Genomic DNA, 21,200 nt, shown 5'->3' on the forward strand with positions numbered 1-21,200 from the left:
TTGTTGTCTCACAGAATTAAAAGACTTGATTATGAAGCAGGTATTAACTTATGAAATCAACCATTCCAAGCTTTTTTTTTAACCGGGCTCATCTGACATTTTACAGCTAAGAGTGGATACAATTAAAAATGCCTATGTTACAAGTCCATGATTAAATGGTGTTCTTTCAGGCTGATCCATTTTGATAAAAGAAGCTTTTAAGGTCATAAGACCAGCACAGCTATTTTTGTCCCCATTTCACAGAAGGTAAAAAACAGTAGTGTCAGTGCAAAACCACTAAACAAACATGCCACAACCGCAACTCTTCAAAAAGCACTTGTCATCACACATACACATTAGCACTCACTGGGTTTCTGCATGTTAAGAAACATAATGACTCTGAGAAAACCATTTGCAAATGTTGACACCACATCCAATTTAGCTTGCTAACTTAACTGAGCTAACTAGACCCAGATCAAGCAGTCACAAGTAAAGTTAATGGCATAGATTTACCAATTTAAGAAGCAAGACAGACCGATTTTGCCATTGATTTTAATTGAGAAAGAGGCATCAGATATGCATGAGAAGAAACAACAAAGTAGAGGATTTCAGGAATTTCCTCACATATTATCCTTGAATTCCCTGTATGCATTCCCTCCACCCGATTCGCTTAAGATATCATCTGACATACAGCCAGATTCAGTTCACTCCCCATAAAGTTCTGTTATCATTTCTGTCATCAGCAAACTCTTCTGTGGAACACAGACGGTGCAGTTGCAAAGTATTTCCTGTAGCTTAACTTTAAGACAAAAGCCTGGCTACTTGCAGGTTTTTAAACCATGTTGTCATGAAACTTGCAAACTCGAGCAAATCCAGAAACTATTTTTGTCTCAGAGGCAAACACTATAACAGCCTACTAACTTCTAAACAAACACAAATGCTCAGTCAATGACATTAAACATCAGTGTACAAAGTGCATTGGACTATGGAAAGCCAGTAAGGTAAAAAATTCTGGAGTTTTTTACTAAAGGTTAGTTGGATCTTTTCAGTTGTAGCTCTAGTAATTCATAAGGCCACAACGATAACAAAGACTGAATACATTCAGTTTTAAATAAATGCATTTTTGTTGCTAATTTATATTGAAAGGCTTATGGATTTGGAATGACATGACTTGTGTAAATTATGACAGAAATGTATTGTTGGGTGAACTGCCCCTTGAACAGCCAGGACACATTGAAGCAAGCTACTGTTAGAATGTGATAAAATCCTAGAGGCAATGAATGTCTCGTTTAAGACAATCAATTTCCCGCCATTTCTTTTCCTGTATCTCTGGTTAGAGCATTACTTCGTAGGAGAATGAGGGAAATTGAGAGGCCTAGGATCAGGAGAGGAGAGGGAAAAAAATGGAGGGAGGTTTGGTCTGCTTCACTGGATGGCCGGGACCTTTAAAAAGATCTGAGAGGACTGTCAGATTTTGTGGAGCCTTGAGGATTTACAGAGCTGTTGTAAAAAGACCCTTCAATATTGTCCTATGGCCCAGCTGCATGAAGTCACACACACGTCAAGATCAGACGGGTAATTTACACAATGCACACTAGAGGTTTGAATACTTATACATAGCAGTGGATCAAATATTACTAACTGTGTGGTAATGCTGAAAATATTATGGTTAACATTGTTTTTCTATTTAATGTAGTAATTTGGGTTCAAGATCAAGATCAATCGACAATGTTGATTACCACAAAAATAAATTTTGACTCATACATACATTGCTTGTAAAAAATTAGATAATGAGATTCAAAGGGAGATAACACTGAACATCTTATTATTCCCACCATTTCCTATAAAAGGAGAAATGTTCTGGGGAAGGCATTCCACTAGGAGCTGAGATGCTAAGTCCTTTTCTGAAACAGTTGGATAAAGTCAACACAGCCCTGGATGTAATACATGCAATTTAGAGCCTTTTACAGATGCATGCAAAGAGATCCACCTCAAAGACGAAAGAGAAGCCCATTTAGAATTAACCCCAGTGAGGCAGGGGGCCTGGGAAAATAGATGATGACCTCTGAAAGCACTTTAAAAGGCAGCTTGATTTAAATATTTATTTAAGTGACTTACTATAAACTAATAACTAGAACAACAGAAATAGTAACCGAAAACGTCAGTAACTCTCCAGTCCATTGGTCACGCCTGTGAAGTGTCTATCAGAATCAGGAACAGACAGAACCCTTCTGGAAGATTTGAGCGATTCCCAAAGTCAAGACCATTATGGGTTTACTATACTAACTATAGTTTAACTAAGGTATTTGTAGTAAAACTGTGGTTCTACAAATAGTAATCAATACGCAAAAAACAAGGTTACTACACTTTTACTACAATAAAACCATGGTTGATTTTTGTAAGGGATGGAAGAGAGCAGCCTGAACATTATTCCAAACTTCTATTTTTGTTGTGCCCCAAGAAGAAAGTTATAACGAATTTGTAACGATATGGGCCCAGGTTTGCGTAAATTATTCATTTAAAGGTTCACATTTGTAGCAGTAATTTTGGTGGAAAATGATAAGCCCACGACTCTGTGTATGATTCAAGTCGATATTCTCACGGCTCCTCCTTACGGGATTTCCCCGTGATGCATATGTTCTACACTGCAAACTAACAAGACGACGCGACAAAACCAGAACGAAGCTACTGCAATCAACAGAGCTGACAGCGCACGGTTAAAGTGGAAGCGCGCTTGCTTGCAGTGTAGACAGACTGTAACGCCCTCTTAAACATTGTCATAGCCACATTTACTTCGGTAAACTTCCTCAAATATGCCGTTAAGCCATTAACTTCCTCTCTGAGGGGTTACACACTCACGTCCAACAGACTTCAACAATTACTTCCACAGCAGCGGGATTACGGTCCTCAAGAGCATCTGATATGTTTGGTAAGATATGTTTGTTTAAAAATCGTATGTAGACCTGTGATATATAGATTACAGTTTGTTAGACAACATATTGTATGCGCTTATTCATTTCTGGCTTGGTTTGTTGAAGAGAAACTGCGCAGAGGCAGTTTGAGAATTTGGAACGTGTGAGATTTTGCTAAATTTGCTGCAATCTTCTCGCTTTGGATGCTTGAGTTTTTAAATCAGAGAGCAGGAATAGGGGCCACTCCCATAGAACAACACAGAGCACTAAAGCACTGTAATTAAGAGTATTGACAAGTGCCGTTCTATGCGAATAAATGCCAATTTGCTGTCTTCGATTTTGAACTCAATTCAATTCATACAAACTCCAGCTACGAATTCATGACAGTTTTGACCACTTTGAATTTAAGTAGGCTACTGACGAGAAACTCATAAAGCAGAGTACAAATGACGAATTACTGTGACAAATTATATGATATAAACAAAGATGTCTTTTAATGTAGATTATATATTATCACAAAACCCATCCTCCTGGTGTGAAGACCTTTCTGTGAAAATTTGGGTGTGCATGTTGAAACATAATATGGTCATTTGAGAAAATGAATGGGGAATTATGCAATTTTGGAGAGAAAGAAAAAAAGGCAGTTGGGTTTTCCAGAGGGAATGAGGAACTGAGAAACATCCTCATTTTAAAATCCAACAGAGCCATGCAGAAGTTGGGATATTTATCTATTTCCGAACCAAATAGCAGCTTCCATTAGAGAAATCTTATTTGCTTTAGCATATTTGACTAATCTACCACTGTCATTCTAGTTAGCAAAAATAATAGCCCATCTGTGAGAGGATCTTCCACACTCATCCACACTCAGAGCTGTTATTGTTAACTTCCTAATGTGAAAATACTGTTACAAAACAGCTGAATATCTTGAATGACACAAGGGGCTCACTGAGGCACACTTTTCTGCGGTGAGTCACTGGAAAGATGGTGACTTGCTGTGTCATAAATAATTTTTTCTTTCTTATTTTCACCTGCTTATGTGGAGGAAATACAGAGCAAATAGTGTGCAATTACCGTACAATCTCTCGGACAGTAACGCTTTAGTTTCAGTTTTATGATGAAAGATTCTAAATTCTAGATTCAGTAAGAATGGATAAATGTAACTGACCACTTCTAGTTTTGATTTCTTTCTGCATACTTTGCAATCTAGTGTAAGTTCTCATTTTGCTGCTAAAAACTAGTAGCCTTTAGGACTGCCTGTTCCTCTGTTAGCTTACACATGATTTGTGTCATTCGGCTCAGTGATAAAGTGTGATAAACCTACAAATTATATTTGAACAGGGCCATAACCACTACAGACAATATTCACATTAGTCATCAATCATTAGGTTTTCTGATGGTTGAATATTAAAATATTCTATTAAGTCGCCATATCAACATGACTTGAACCCTACCCCAAGTATGAATTTCACACAGTAAAAAAAGTATTTTGTTTTTCTCCATTTTATATAACACTGAGCAGTTCTGCTGCTAACCATCGGTATTGTGATATTACAAAGCTGTGTTGTAAGTGACAGGACAGACTCCACCCAGACTGAGCTGTCACTGCTGTTTCTTTGAGCTCTTGGTTCACTAACCACATTGGCTAACGCCTTGCAGAGGAGGCCAGGGCTCTGAGTATTTCTCTCTCTGAGCGTCTCTGGAGATTGGGCAGAGTCCGTCTCACTCCTTTCTCCTGGAGTCAAACATCTGCCAGACTCTTGGAATAAGTGAGAAAGAAAGGGAGAACTGAGCTTTTCGGCCGTAACTCCACAGCTCTCAGTTGCTGTGTGAGAATACACATCAGTCTCACATTTGCTACAAGCAAGATGGCTTGGATATCATGATCAAACTATTGGGGAAACAGCCTATCATGTAACAACATTTTTTAATTATTAACAGACAATAACTGGTCAGTAAATCTACTTTCCAGCTCCTTTTCCACAAAAACAGCAATTACCCATGTTGACTTTGCACAGACTTTCACAAATGTTGAATATCTACAGATGTGTATTCAGTCAGTCCCCTGACATTAAATGTCTTCAGCATTAACTGAAACATATCACACGTGTTTTGACATTTTCCAGCGTACATGTTTTAGAAAATCTCAATCTGCGTGTCATGCTTCCTACAGAGAGCAATTTGAGTCATTTTTATGACCCAAATTGGTCATATTTCCATTGACTATGTCCCAAATGGAAAGTGAAAAGAAAGATGGAGGACAAAAGCTCTTGTTTTTGTGCATTTCCGAGGAGGTGAATAATCCCCTAATTTACAAGTGGGAATTCATTTGTGTTATGATATATACACAGCTTATCAATAAAACTGCAGAGGGAAGTAGAAGGAACTATAGGGGAGGCTGACTGTATATTCAAAACATTGTTTTATAAACGCCCAAATGACCTCAACATGCTACACATTTGCATGAACACAAACAGCTAGAGGTCTTTGTTAACCTTTTTCTTTTGTCCCTCTCTTTGCATGTTTGTAAATCTTTCTTTCCAACGATCCATTCATACTGTACACTCTGACCTTCTGAAATATGTGTGTGCACTGATATTAAGTTAAATTATGGCTGAAGCCTATATGTTAATAATTATTTTTATAATTAAACAATTTTTTAAAAATATTTTTTTCATTTTGTGATAGTTCATATTAAAATTTATAGTATAGTGTTTTGCCTATATAAATTACAAATAAAAGACTATATACATGCCTATATAAATATGTGTATATTTATATAGTGCTGTCAAACGATTAATCGCGATTAATCTCATCCAAAATAAAACATAATATATGAGGGTGTACTGTGTATATTTATTATGTTTATATAAATACAAACAAATGCATGTATATATTTAAGAAAAATATGTTATGTTTATATATTAAATATAATATAAAATAATATAATATAAATATATAAATGTATTTTATATGTATATACTGTATGTGTTGTGTATTTATATATACATAATAAATAAACACAGTACACATACATATATTATGTAAACAAAAACTTTTATTTTGGATGTGATTAATAATTTGACAGCACTAATAAATACATAATAAATATACACAGTACACACACACATATTATGTAAACTTTAATTTTAGATGAAAGTAATCACTATTTATCGCGATTAATCATTTGACAGCCCTACTGTTAACACCAAGACTAATGTGTATACAAATTCAGTGTGACTTTAATTTGAATAAACAAACATATGTAAATAAATTAATAGATAAATGTGGCAAAAGCACACAAGATAATAATTCAAATCAAATATAAATGATACTACATTAACACTGTCTGTAAGCTGCTCTCGTTTCTCTGTATTTGGTGTTATTTGACACCATATTGAATACAAAAGTCTTAATGGCTGTTTAAAAACATACTGTTTGACTTCCTTTTTTTGGACCAAATTTTTGTGCAAGACATTTGTATTGTATTATATAGTATTGTATAGTAATATTAAGTTAAGAGTTTCGCTGAAGATGATAAATACAGAGTTCTGGCATGAAACTCTAGATGGCGCAGTCCGATAGGTCTAACTCAATCTGACCTATTGACATCATTATCACATGGCACAGCTGATTGGTTCTCTCCTGTATCAGTAGCCAATGAGCTCGCTGCTCAACATTCAAATATATGATTAGTGCTTGCCGTAGCAGTTGCAGATTGCTTCAGAAACCCTCCACCTTCCCCAGCTCCACCTGTATAGATCTGCTACGAGGTGATTCATGTATGCTATATGAGGTTATTTTGTGTATGTTATATTTGCAGCAGCAATATCTCTTACATGCTCACAGCAGCATGTTGTGGATATATTGGTAGTAGCAAGTCTCTGTACTTGCTCTGCCGCAGCAGCAGCAGCAGCGTAGCAGATCTATTCAGCCAAGACCAAATACATTAACATTGTCATGTACATTACCATGCCAATCCCTCCAAGAGTTGTCATGACAGAATTAATGTTATTTGTGTTTTTGAAGATTCATTTTAAAATTGAACACCCAATATCGGCCAATATGAATAAATGTTAAAAAACTCTAATATCAGCTTGATAACCGATATGGTGTTGATACATTGTGTATTTACCTATTCTTTTATTCATCTAAGCACTGTTTTGTCATGTTGTCCTCTAACATAGAGCGGTGTCTCTTTCTCTGCAGACTGCTGAAGTCGAGTGGTCACCTTTCTATCATGCAGAGCATCAAGTGTGTGGTGGTGGGGGACGGAGCAGTGGGAAAAACCTGCCTGCTCATCTCGTACACGACCGGCGCCTTCCCCAAAGAGTACATTCCCACCGTGTTTGACAACTACAGCTCCCAAGTCACCGTGGACAGCCGCACCATCAGCCTCAATCTGTGGGACACGGCAGGCCAGGAGGAGTACGACCGTCTTCGCACGCTGTCCTACCCTCAGACCAACGTCTTCATCATCTGCTTCTCCATCTCCAGCCCCCCGTCCTATGAGAACGTCAAGCACAAGTGGCACCCAGAGGTGACGCACCACTGTCCCAGCGTGCCCATCCTGCTGGTGGGGACCAAGAGCGATCTTCGCAACGACGCAGATGTGCTGAAGAAGCTAAAGGAGCAGAACCAGGCGCCCATCACGCACCAGCAGGGCCAGGCTCTGGCTCGCCAAATCCACGCCGTCAAGTACCTGGAGTGCTCGGCACTCAGCCAGGACGGCATCAAGGACGTGTTTGCAGACGCAGATGTGTATTTAACTGCTTTAATGAGGGAACGAACTACAATCCCATGAAGCATTGTATATGACAATCAAACTGAAAACAAGAGAAAGTAAAATATATTGATTGTATGTGTATGTAGAAACAACATATTTTATGTTTAATGCGTAATATGCGTATATGTACAAATATTTAAACTGTTTGAGAGCATGCTTTATGGGAGTGGGTGGTCCCTCATTTGCTTGACGTAATTCTCCGATTGGTGGATATTTTGTGCAGAATCATGGGTAATGTAGTTTTTTTTTGAAAAAAAAAAAAAAAAAGTTATACGGGCTGATGGTTTAAACAGAAGCATACACCAACGATTAACAACCTCATAGCTCACAGCAGGTTTGTCTTTAAAGGTTTCTAAGTTATCGTTCAAAGTTGATCTCTTATTCAGAAAATGAATGGGATTTTTACTTCCAGAACACCACTGTCATACTTTATTCAAAAGCAGCGCAGTGAAAGCAAAAACGCGTTCTGTGTGAACCGGCCCCTTAGACATACCTGGTCTTATATGAGTAATGAGGGTGTTGTTGCCTGGCAGCTTGTCGGCTTTACTTCCTTGTAGTGGGGAAACTGGCTGGCAGTCCCTTCAGGAAACAGTGGTCCCAGCATGCACTGCACCTTCAACTCATCATTCTTTTTGTTCCTCAGCACTCCAGGGTGGGGCTTCGGAACCTTTTTAGAAAAGAAGGCACTTTCTTCACTTGATGACTGATTTGGGAGCAGCTTGTGTCGATGTAATTAGCACAATCCTAAATGAGCCATTACGAAAAGGAAGGAAGCTTTCAACTGGCTAAAGATCGAGTTCAGCTTGTAGATTTCAAAGCTCAGGGATTTATCAACAAGCTTTAAATGATCACCATTTTACCTTCTTTGCTTGTTTAGATGAATGTATGACTTTACAGTGCCTTTCTATATACAGTTTATTATATATGTAAGCAGACAGATTGTTGTATTTCAAATTTCAAAGCCAAGGACAAAAGTATATTTTCATCATTGGTATTTTAACTCATTTTTTTTCTGTAATGTTTAGCCTATTAGCATTAGATCAAATGTTAGCTGAAAGTCAAGAAGATCATATTGTGGCTCATTAAGGACAATACATTCACAGCAAACAGAAACACTTCACTGTGCATGAATCATATGATGAATTTTAAGTCATAACATGTGTTGCTCAGTCTGTATGTGTGCTTTTGGTCATAAATGTATGAGAAATCCCAAGTCATGTGAAAGCAATACTTTTCAAGCATTGAATAATTCAGCTGAGAGTTGTGTGGATGCTACAGTCAGTCTCACGGAACAGGATGCATTTTATTTATTTTATTTTTCATTTTTCTTGTATGCATTTTTGCCTCACTAAACAAAAGAGACACCTTGTGACACCCTTTAAACCTTCGGAGGTCATTTCCCCAAGCCAATTTTATATAAAACATTTATCAATTTGTAATTTATACAAATGAATACAATTTGTTTGTTTTGCATTTTGATAAAAAATTGTATCCTAATAAAATTCAAACTGCTTTATTTTAACATCCAACTACAGTTCTGAATTGTAGTCATTTCTATCAATGTTATATTTGTAATTTTATCACAACTGTTTTATCACATAATTTGTAAGAAAGTTTCCAGCAGATTTGTTGTCTTCCTACACTACCACTCAAAAGTTCAGGATCAGTAAGATTTTCTTATGTTTTAAAGAAGTCTCTTATGCTCACCAAGGCTGCATTTATTTGATTAAAAATATTGTGAAATATTATTATGATTTTAAATAACTGTTTTCTATTCGAATAAAATGCAATTTATTCTTGTATTGGCAAAGCTGAATTTTCAGCATCATTACTCCAGTCTTCGAAAGCAGTCTTACGTTCAAGACACAGCTGAATGTAAAGGAAACAAAGCAGGGTTTTGAGACTCTAAAAAGCTGCATGCACTTTGACACAGCATCTTTAAAACACAGTGCTTGTGCGTGAAAATTTATACCAACAGAAAAAATATAGCGCAACTGTGCCTGCTTACTTTTTCAGGAGCCAGAGTTTTAAGCCATGAACTAAAGCAACCAGCTATGAGGTAAATCACAACATTACAAATTTTGATTTGAAGCAAAAAAAAAAGTATTTGAAAATCGAAAACAGACAAAGATACAAGAATGTGTATTTAACTGCTTTAATGAGGGAACGAACTACAATCCCATGAAGCATTGTATATGACAATCAAACTGAAAACAAGAGAAAGTAAAATATATTGATGAAGTCTCTTATGCTCACCAAGGCTGCATTTATTTGATTAAAAATATTGTGAAATATTATTATGATTTTAAATAACTGTTTTCTATTCGAATAAAATGCAATTTATTCTTGTATTGGCAAAGCTGAATTTTCAGCATCATTACTCCAGTCTTCAGTGTCACATGATCCTTCAGAAATCATTCTAATATGCTGATTTGGTGCTCAAGAAACATTTATTATTATTATCACAGCTGAAAACAGTTATGCTGCTTAAAGGTTCAATAGGTGATTGTCTTCAGAAACATTTTTTGTTATGCTGGTTGAAAGTCTCTTCATATCCCGATAGCAATAATTAAGTTAAGTGGTCTAAATGTATTTGTCTGTATTTATATATTCTGTGGAAGGCGTAGGATCAAGAAATGTTCGTCCAATCAAAATGCTAGGTCCGAGCGTTTTAATATGCTTTCCTACCTGCCTGTCAACATATGTATCTGCATGCCTCTGCGCACCCTGTTCGCGCAGACAGGATACGTCATCAGCGCATTCACGCACACTGTGCAGACAGAGCGAGAATGGCAGACAAACATCAACAACCCGATCTTCCTTCCTGGTATTGTAGTATTTGTAAAGTTTTCTCACCGGTGAATGACACATGATGAAGCCCAGCGGTTGTGCCAGCTCGTTAGAAGTGAGCTACGTGCATGAACTGTGTTCCGATCAATATGATCCCTGAACCGCTGAAGTAGCCTATTGTAGTAATGTTGTCTCTGGTATTCTGGTCTGTGAGCGTAAATGCATTCAGGGGGCATGGCTTTGGACGGCGATTGCAGGGAGGGTGGGACGTTCGCTTTCAGTGCTATCAGGCTAAAGCTAGCATTTTCCAAGATCTCCTACTGCACCTTTAATATTTTTGTGGAAATTAAATTTTTCCCCCCCAGGATTCTTCAATAAACAGAAATGTTTTGTATTATACATGTCTTTAATGTCAATTTTGATAAATTCAATGCATCCTTGCTCGATAAAAGTATGATTTTTTTAAAGAAAAACTTTTGAATGGTAGTATGTCTTGAAACATCAAAGAATAAGTCCATAGTACTACTAGATACAATTTCAGTAAAATGTTTTATTTCAAAACATCCAGTCATATTGATTTACAGATTAAAAGAGGAAGCAGGTATAGTGTATTTCCCTATCTGACTGTGATAATGACACAACACTGAACATATAGAGTCAAAACAGCGTGAACCTTATATCTGGTCCCTCTCTCTCTCACACACACACACAAATGCCTGAAGCTTTTGCAGTAGGTAGTGATTACAGCAGAGCTGTTCAGACAAGTCAAAGTTCACTGGAGCGTATTTCAACTATACCAGGGCAGCCCTGCAGAGTTCAGCTCCAACCCTAATTAAAACTCACCTGCCTGTAGCTTCCTAATAACCCTTCAGACCTTGATTAGCTTGTTCAGGTGTTTGATTAGGGTTGAAGTAAAACTCTGCAGGGCTGCGACTCTCCAGGACTGACGTTCGCCACGCCTGAACTATACTGAAGCGTCCATAATCCATATTAGTGCCAAATCTGACCAAGAAAGAAAGTAAAAGTTAAAGTATGTGTTACCAAAAATGACATGATTTACTCACTCTCATGTTGTTGCAAACCTGTGTGACTCCTTTCTCCTGCAGAACACAAAATATATTTGGAATAACCATTTTATCCATACAATAAATGTCAACGGGGTCCAAAAAACAATGCTGTACAGGTTTGGAATGACATAGGGGTGAGTAAACGGGGTGAGATAACAGAATTTTCATTTTGGAGGAACTATCCCTTTAACTATCTGTCTGCTAGATTCTGTTTAAACTAACTTTTTGAAAAGGTCAGAGTTGGTCAGTGAATTTAGACCATCAGGAATGCTGGAGAAGGGATTTCCTTTAGTGCTCTTCTGCATGCAAGCTTCCTTTATCAGTGAGTAAATAAACAACACTCCCAATTTGCCATCAGAATGATATTTGGTTTTAAATCTTACTGGTCATCCAGTCTATTTCTGTTGTCACTCATTATCGGTGCTTTTCCCTGCAATCGCCCCACTCTCTGCTGCCTGACCGCTCTTATTTGACTATGAAATTAGCTCCTGGTACCTCTGTTTGTTTTCCAAGCGCTAACAATGACTCTTTTGTCAGTTTAGTTTCATTCGTTTGCCCGTTCCTCAGTAAAGTTTTGACTTGAGCCTCACTAACAGCAATTCTGCTATATAATGACCATCTTTTCCTGATATATATATTTTGAAATGAAGAAGTGAAAATAAAAGAAGAAAAAACGCAGGTTATTTGTGAAGACTTTATATTACACTACATTTCTTTCTACACAAAAGGAACCAACAACTCCAATCTGCAACCTCTATGTTATAATATTACTTTAAAATAAAAAAAATAAACTAATGTGGGCTGATCAAAATGTATTTAATTATTATAAAATTGCTATAAAATCTATTTTTTTTGTCTAAATAAAAAAAATCAATCATTTGAAATGCTACAACTGAATTTAAGCATAAAAATAATAATGTATAGAATGAAAAACTAAGGTAACACTATTTTACAGTCTACATGTTACATTTACTTGTAATAACAGTAAATTATGCATAATTACAAGCAACTTACCTTAAACCAAATCAAACCCTATCCCTATAGTAGTACATATTATTTAGTACTTAATTGTATTATTACACTTATACAAGGACACCTTAAAATAAACCTTAAAAAAGAATCATTCCAATACCAATCAATAAAAAAATCTGTAACATCAGCCATTAATGAATAGGGTACCAATATATCCAGTAAATATGCATGTGCTAATCTCAGAAATGATCCACTTACTTTTCACCCAAATATTTATTTGGCACCCGATTATTTTGTACCAAGTATTTTGGTACATCATAAAAAGCATTATTATATGCAATCATGTTCACAACATCATGTTGCTCTATGAAAAGACTGAGCCAGTTTTCTCATTCAACCAATGGCAACATCATATCTGAAATGCATCCTAGGGCCCATGTTGTTCACGATCAATAACCGCTCTACATTTGACCACAGAAATATGTAAACTTTACAGTGCTCTCTAGCCACTAAAGGCACACAAGAAACGCTGTGCAAAAGGCAGTTTAAAATGACTTTTCACATGATTTACATTAGCGTTTACAAAGGTGTGACTGAACTAAATGTCTTTCAGTAGCGTGAGCAGTCAGTGTGTATGAGCTCAATGCTGCACTTGTGAAACAGCAGCTGCAAACCAACTGACACGACGTCAAAGTCCATCATCACTCCTCAAGAGTTCAATTATTTTTACACTTGCAAATATTTAACAAATAATAAGCAAATATTTTAAACTTCACATCATTTCGAGTGAAACCAAAGCATGACCCTGACAAACCAATTAGAAAGAGACAGACAAGTCAAATACATTTATTTGAAGTAATGAATCAGCCGTTCCAATTACACCTGAATAAACAATGTAATCGTTCAAAATGTAGCACACCACTGACAATGATTGTTTAAACATCTGTATTGAATTTTTGAAGTAACTGAGTTAAAAACACAATATGTGAAGATGTGAACAGTCTTCGCTCAATCAGTGTCGACCCTAAATCAGCATGAGTGCCACCCTCAGAGCCCTCAAGAGTCTCAAGTTTCAAGGAGATGATGCAAGTATTGACTTCCTGTGTCAGAAGCGCTTTCCCTCTGGAGGTGTTACAACAATCACCTCCTTACCTCCAAAGTCCCAGTAGGCAGTCATGTGGAAGGCCATGTTGGACAGCACCACCAGATACTCACAAAAAGCAAAGAATGTGTAAACTGCCATAGAGAGACAACAGAAATTACTGAAGTGCGGTAAATCAATGCCATTTAAATGGCAAAATACATTATTATTTTCAATTAAATAAATAATTCGCCCAAATATGAAAATTCACCCTCTGGTTTTTATCAGCTGTTTGGACTCTCATTCTGACGACACCCATTCAATTCAGAGGATCCATTGGTGAGCAAGTGATATAATGCTAAATATTTCACCAAATGTATTCTGATGAAGAAACCAACTCATCTACATCTTGGATGGCCGGAGCGTGAGTACATTGTCAGCAATTTTTAATTTTTGGGTACAATATGAAAAATGGATATTAAATTTGAGATTTGGGGTCAGTTTTATTTTTTAAAGAAATTAAATTAAATTTTTTAAAGAAATTAAATTAAATTAATACTTTTATTCAGCAAGGATTTTTTTTTACAGAAAATTCATTAAGAACTTCAAATAAATGCTGTTCTTTTGAATCAAAGAAACTTCAAATAATAATCATGGTTTTTCTTTAAAAAATTAAGCAGCATGACAGTTTTCAACATTTGTAATAAGAAATGTTTCTTGAGCAGTAAATCAGTATATTAGAATAATTTCTGAAGAATCATGTGACAATGAAAACTGGAGTAATGATGCGGAAAAATTTAGCTTTGCATCACAGAAATCAATTACATTTTAAAATAAAATTCAAATATATAAAAGTTCATTTAAATCGTAATACTATTTCACACTATTAGTGTTTTTACTGTATTTTTGATCAAATAAATGTAGCCTCTGTTAAAGGGGTCATATGATGCGATTTCAAGTTTTCCTTTCTCTTTGGAGTGTTACAAGCTGTTCGTGAATAGATAAGATCCCTAAAGTTGCAAAGACTAAAGCCTCAAACCCAAAGAGATATTCTTTATAAAAGTTAAGACTGGTCCACGCCCTCTTAAAACGCCTCGTTTAAACATGCCCCCACACGTCTACGTCACTGTGTGGTAAGATTTGCATAACGCCGCCCAAATGTTCACGCAAAGAAAGAAGGTGTAACTTTATTGTTGCTGCCACCGCCGCCGCCGCGAATGTTTTTGTCTCGTCACTCCGGCCGGACAGGGCATCATCACAACATGGTAGGGGCGTAACATTTCCGTCACACGCTTGAGGTATTTGGCCAATCACAATGCACTGGATAGCTGGCCAATCAGAGCACACCTCGCTTTTCAGACCGATGAGCTTTGTAAAAATCGAGGCGTTTCAGAAAGGCGGGGCATAGAGGAGAAACACTAATGTACAGTATGTGGAAAATAATGTGGGTTTTTTTAACCTTAAACCGCATAAACTCATTTCATTACACCAAATACACAAAATAATGTTCTTTTTAGCAACATCATATGACCCCTTTAACAAAAGAGACTTTTCTTTAAAAACATACTGAACCCAAACTTAACAGCATACTGGTTTGGAACAACATTAATTTTATTAACTAATCACAATTTTGGGGGGTGAACTATCCCTTTAAGAACTTCAAACACAGATAAATAGTTATAATTTGTTGTCAAACTTTATTTTAAGTTCCAGTTCTCACTATTAACGCCCAATTACTGTTTATCAAGTTAGTAAGATAGTTGTTAAATGTAGGTTTTGGGTAGGATTAGGGATGTAGAATATGGCCATGCAGAATATGTGCTTTATAAGCACTAATAAACAGCCAACATGCTAATAATAGGATTGCTAATAAGTAACTAGTTAATAGTGAGAACTGGTCCCTATACTAAAGTGAATTTGCGAGTTCATGTTAAGCATGTAAAATCACCAAAATGGAACAAGTGTCGAGTGGAACATGGGTGGGGTGAATGACCGAGAACGGCGAAGATGTTGCACTCACTTCCTGCTTCACAGTGTGCGTTGTGCCGCTTGTAGAAATAAGCAGCAAACAGACCGAAGAAACCGTTGAAGAGGAAGAGGCGGAGCTTCCAGCGGTATGACATCATCTCCTGACGTCAAACAGGGTTTGGGTAGATGCAGTAGAGAAAGAGAGAAGAAAGACAAGAAAAAGGAGAAAGAAGACACACACAGTGTCATCAGTTCTCTTCTGCAACAAGATGTGGGGCAAGCAGGTGGGACGAGGTTCTGTGAAAGCACAGTAACCACTTCCCCCGAAGCACACAACCCCAGCTGCACTTTCACAGCAATAGAAATATAAAGCTACACTGCGGTCTCTGACACATCAACTCCCATGATTCTCACCCAGCAGCACAAGCAACACCTTTTATTAGAGCTGTGCTCGTGGTGTCAAGATCACTGGGGTGTTAAGAATATATCTGAATAATTACTGTAAGTGAATGTATCGGCTGAATCTAAAAATTGTCATACATGATCATGTTTCATCCAATCAGAAAAGGACCTGCGTGTATGGATTGTTTAAAAGCTAAACTTAGCTGAAATCACAAACTGTCCAAATTGGCACTACATTTGATTTGAAACATAGGCCTACTTTACGACTTTTTAAAAAAGTGTGTTCGTTATAGTATGACTGAAATCCAGGCATACAACAACTACCTAATGTTACTGCCATTCAAGTGAAGTATGTATATTTGGATGCATTATAAAAAATTAAAAAAGCATTTTTTATAATGTAAATCAACAACTGAGCATTCCAAATAAATGATTAGATACATTAAATAAATAAAATAATAATTTAAATAAAAATAAATAAACACCTAATTTGCATTACATGTTCCTGTTTCCAGCAGGGCTTACAATATAAATCACTATTTTTATTTTTATTTATTAAAGCAGCACTATGTAACTTTTTCTGTGTTCAAAATTTGCTAAATGTATATAATGAGCGAGTACATCATGAATTCATCTTCCAAATCACGTTTTTCCGAATCACTACGGTACACTTATAATAAGTACTTATATTTGGACTATTGTAGCCTGGTCGGGTCGTCACCGCTGCGGAGTAACACATACCTGCGTGAATCGCCATAGACATAAACTTAGAGAAGTAGCTCCGGTTGGAATGTTCTTCCGCGGGATGTGTTTATTTATTCTGTTTATTAACCGCTAGAGCGCCAAAAGTTACATAGTGCTGCTTTAAAATTTAAAAACAAAGTAGGGCTATAAATATAGTTTTAATGTATATTACATGAGAGATTGGATTATACTGCCCTCTGCCGGTCTGTTTGTAACAGTTGTGGGCAAGTAAGTGCATGCCTAGAATACAGAGAAGTCATTACCTCTGCACTGAGGGAATACTTTGCAATCAAGGACCACAGCTTGCAGGTGCACATCATGTGGAACAGGGAGCTGCCAATAAACAAGACGAAGCCGCTCTTATGGACACCTGTGGACCACACGTACATGCACAGCATTAAAAACCATGTACAAAAAGCATGTTTTTCATGTAAAAATAATATAAAACAATTTCAGGAAAAAAAATACATTTTGCATTACAAAATGAAACCTGTTTTTGCATAGCAACATTTTCTTTACAATTTATCCATGTTTTATTATTCTGTATTATAGTAAAGGAAATTATCCTGCTCACATTCTTTTTTTTTTTGATTTGTTTTTACTTCAATATAAATTAAATGTTGAAATATACACTACCGTTCAAAAGTTTGGGGTCAGTAAGATATATATATATATATTTTTTAAGAAATTAATTATTAAATGAATTAAATTGATCAAAAGTGACAGTAAAGACATTTGTAATGTTACAAAAGATTTCTATCTGAAATAAACACTGTTCCTTTGAATGTCTATAAAAAAAAAACAAATAAATAAAATTGAAAAAAATGTTACGCTTCCACTAAAATATTAAACCGCACAACTGTTTTTCACAATGATAATAAGATCAGCATATCAGAACGATTTTCTGAAGGATCATGTGACACTGAAGACTGGATTAATGATGCTAAAAATTCAGCTTTGCCATCACAGGAATATATTTCATTAAAATATATTAAACTAGAAAACAGTTATTTTAAATAGCAATAATATTTCACAATATTACTGTATTTTTTTATCAAATAAGTGCAGCCTGGGTGAGCATAAGAGACTCAAAATGATTCAAACTAATCTTACCCAAACTTATATATGGTAGTGTACTATACATCATTGTAGCAAAATCAAAACTATTATAATGCATACTTAAAATTATGCTTTACAATTGATACTTTTCAATTTAAGTGATAATTCATTATTTTTTTAGTATTAGAGTAATGAGAGTTTTTAACTACAATACACTTACTGGGAGTAGGTTTGCTTTAAATGAAAATAATGTCAGACTGATAAAGAAAAATCAAACAATCTCATCATACAATTACAACACGGGTAAAAACTGAAATGTTTAAAAGCACATTTTTGCATCTCCAGCCATATACAAACATGCCACATTTAACTAATCAATAAAAAATATATAATAAAAACCACATCTAAGCGATCCAGCAAGCGCTCTCAGCATCCCTGCATTTGCGTACACGTATTCAAACACGACTCAGGGCTTCGGTCCAAAAAGGCACTTACTGTAGGTCTCATTGGAAGAGACGTAGGTGAGCAGAAGCAGCCCTACATTTTCACTTAAAGCTAAGAGGAATGTGAGAACACTCAAAAGCTGCTCCGTCAGCCTCCTGGAAAAGCGTCCGCGGTAAAAGCTCAAATATGCTGCTGCTACCAGGAAGCGTGGAGCAGAATGCAGGCCGATGCTGAAACGCCAGATGTAGCGCTCCGGTGTCAGACTGATGGCTGCGCTGATGGACGGGAGGTAGTTAGGAACCTGTGAACCCCATTTTTAAAAGATCTTTATTACAATGTCACTGCAAGTTTAGCACAGGCAAGTGAAAATCTGAAGCTTTTCTTCACAAAACATAAAAACTAGTTTGTGACATATAACTATTATAAATATTAACACATCTAACATTCACTTCAATGAATGAATGGAGACAACAGTACTGTTTTACACTGTTTCCATCAATTGAATAAATTGACACCAAAGTCCAAATTTTACAGTGTTGACAAAATAACACGTACATGTACACATCACACATGCATTAACTAATTCCAAACAATTTCTTCACAATTCGCATGATAAATATCATGCATGACACACAATAGTTTAATTAAAATAAAACACACACACACACACATCCATACATACACATATATATATAGGCCTTTAGTAGGTGAAGCGAAGCTGAATAAAAGTTTTGACTGATGATACGTGAAGGCAATACATGATTGTGACAACATATGATTTTTGTGTTTTTCCAGGTCATCTACACGTAATAAATCAAGTATATGAATAATGCAGTGCTAATTGATATATCATTACAGTAGTCTTTAGAAACCATTAAATATATTTTCTGCTTTATTCTATGATAAAAATAGCAAAAACATGTAGTAAATAAATCAATCATAATATTGTCATTAGGAAAATATAGGAAAAACATTATAGAATACAAATGATTGGTTATTGTCCAGAAGAAATAATGATAATAACCTGTCAATTAGCCCCCCCCCCGAAACCATTAAATATATTTTCTGCTTTATTCTATGATAAAAATAGCAAAAACATGTAGTAAATAAATCAATCATAATATTGTCATTAGGAAAATATAGGAAAAACATTATAGAATACAAATGATTGGTTATTGTCCAGAAGAAATAATGATAATAACCTGTCAACTAGCCCCCCCCCCCGCTAATTGTTTTTATTAGCTAATAAACCCCGCTAATGAGTTATTATTTTGACATAAATGTAAAATGCTTTAAAACACTAACTTTATGAGATTCATACTTGGCTAAATAAATAGAATATAGATTGCATTGTATATGTAAAAATATAAAATAGATTTAGTTTTTCTTTTTCTGATAGTGTAAGTCATGTTTACTTAAACAAAAAAATGTGACTGGGACATTAATTTACATTTGAGTTTTTTTTTTTTAACAAATATTAAATACACAACTTTGAGGACTTTGATTCCTCATTTCAGAACACCACCAAACGGTGAGCGTGATTTCACCAAGATTTCAACATCCTTGTTGATCCTGGAACAGCATTCCAATCAACCAATCAGAATTGAGGGAGAAGTTACCAGGAAATATCTGGTTTAGGCTTATGAGCAGGGTTAGGTGCTTCTACACCCTTGTTAATCAGCTATCATTTCACACTGATTTTAGGAACAGATTACGGGTAGGGTTAGAATTAGGGGTAGGGATTGGGTTAAGTCTATATTTTTGGACAATAATGTTGATCCAGGAACATGTCTTACTTCACAAAATCACAGCAACCCCACTGATTTATAAACTATATTGCCAAACGTGTTGGGACACCCCCTTCTAATGAACAGGTTTGACTACTTTAGTAATTTCCATGAGTACAAATCTTAATGTTTAAGCATATATGATATTCTAGGGATTTGTGTGCTTTAATTTTATAGCAACAGTTTGAACAGGACCCTTTTCTATTCTAACATGACAATGCCTCTGCGTATAAGGCAAGCTTCAAAAATAAATGATTTATTCAGTCAGTGTGGAAGAACTTGACTGGTCTGCAGAAACCCAACACCTCTGGTGTGACTTTAAATGCAGACCTTGAGCCAAAAACTCACCAATCACCAAACACCAATGACTTGTACATACACCATATAGACAAAAGTACCCCCCTTCTTTAGAACAGAAAAAGGCACTTCCAAAACGATGGCAACAAAGATGGAATCATATTCATGTATTAAAAAATTGTATTTCCATCTCTGATGCAACAGTTTTGGAAGTGTCTAAAATGACTGTACCCATATATATATATATATATTAGGGGATGCGAGTGAGTCTAGCAGTAACGGTCAGGTTCTCACCTCGCAGTGTGTGTAGGTCGCCTCGTTGTAGTGGTAGAGCAGAGCCAGCACGATACAGGCGACGAGGCCGAGCAGAGGCAGACACACTGTGATCACCGCTAACCGGGTGAAAGGCACACGGATGAGAGGCTGGTCTCGATCCACAGATCCGTACAGAACCTGTTGCATCTTCCCTCGGCCAATTACAGCTCCAGATGTGTCAACATCTACAGATCGACGCTACGCAGCCCATTGCAAGTGCAATGCTGTGATGACAGCAGCTCTAAACTAAATGTCTGATAATTAGCCCGAGCTCAAGTTGCGTGGCTCTGGATTATATCTTGAGTTACATGCTTAGCGACTGTTCGCTCACCTCCGGCTCACTGTTGCGCGGTTAATAGTAACGTTAGACGATCTCTAAATGAAGCGATATTCAAGTCAGTACAAGTAAATAAACAGTTAATAATTCTATTCAATCAAAATTGTTAAAAGTCTAGATTCTCCGACTGTTATTCTGGATGCGAGTACAGATCGCGAACACTTCCGGTTTTGTGGCACCAGTAGATTTCAAAATAAAAGTCCTTGCTGAGCGCCATCCTTTTTTTTGTTTTTTAAATAAATTTTTCATTTCAGGAACATAAT

The 21,200-nt window shown here is 36.2% G+C and overlaps 1 protein-coding gene and 1 pseudogene across 3 annotated transcripts; one reads left to right on the forward strand and one right to left on the reverse strand.

The window, feature by feature from the left end:
• The first annotated feature begins 2,468 nt into the window (after positions 1-2,468).
• Positions 2,469-7,692, forward strand: LOC107590094 (rho-related GTP-binding protein RhoG-like; annotated as a pseudogene).
• On the reverse strand, positions 7,678-21,102 carry LOC107590049 (post-GPI attachment to proteins factor 2-like). Of its 3 annotated transcripts, XM_016278657.1 has the most exons (6): positions 20,580-21,102; positions 18,253-18,502; positions 16,962-17,068; positions 15,605-15,713; positions 11,547-11,564; positions 11,376-11,466 (listed from the first exon to the last, which is right to left on the reverse strand). In XM_016278657.1, the coding sequence occupies exons 1-6, from the start codon at positions 20,745-20,747 to the stop codon at positions 11,429-11,431; spliced, it is 690 nt and encodes a 229-aa protein (XP_016134143.1). In that variant the 5' UTR covers positions 20,748-21,102; the 3' UTR covers positions 11,376-11,428. The 3 variants fall into 3 exon arrangements, with proteins under 3 accessions (XP_016134144.1, XP_016134143.1, XP_016134142.1); XM_016278658.1 differs by lacking the exons at positions 11,376-11,466; positions 11,547-11,564 and adding an exon at positions 7,678-8,341; XM_016278656.1 differs by lacking the exons at positions 11,376-11,466; positions 11,547-11,564 and adding an exon at positions 12,692-13,739.
• Positions 21,103-21,200: the final 98 nt, after the last annotated feature.

The sequence above is a fragment of the Sinocyclocheilus grahami genome, unplaced genomic scaffold (assembly GCF_001515645.1).
Source record: "Sinocyclocheilus grahami isolate Dianchi unplaced genomic scaffold, SAMN03320097.WGS_v1.1 scaffold124.1, whole genome shotgun sequence".
NCBI classification, from domain to species: Eukaryota; Metazoa; Chordata; class Actinopteri; order Cypriniformes; family Cyprinidae; genus Sinocyclocheilus; species Sinocyclocheilus grahami.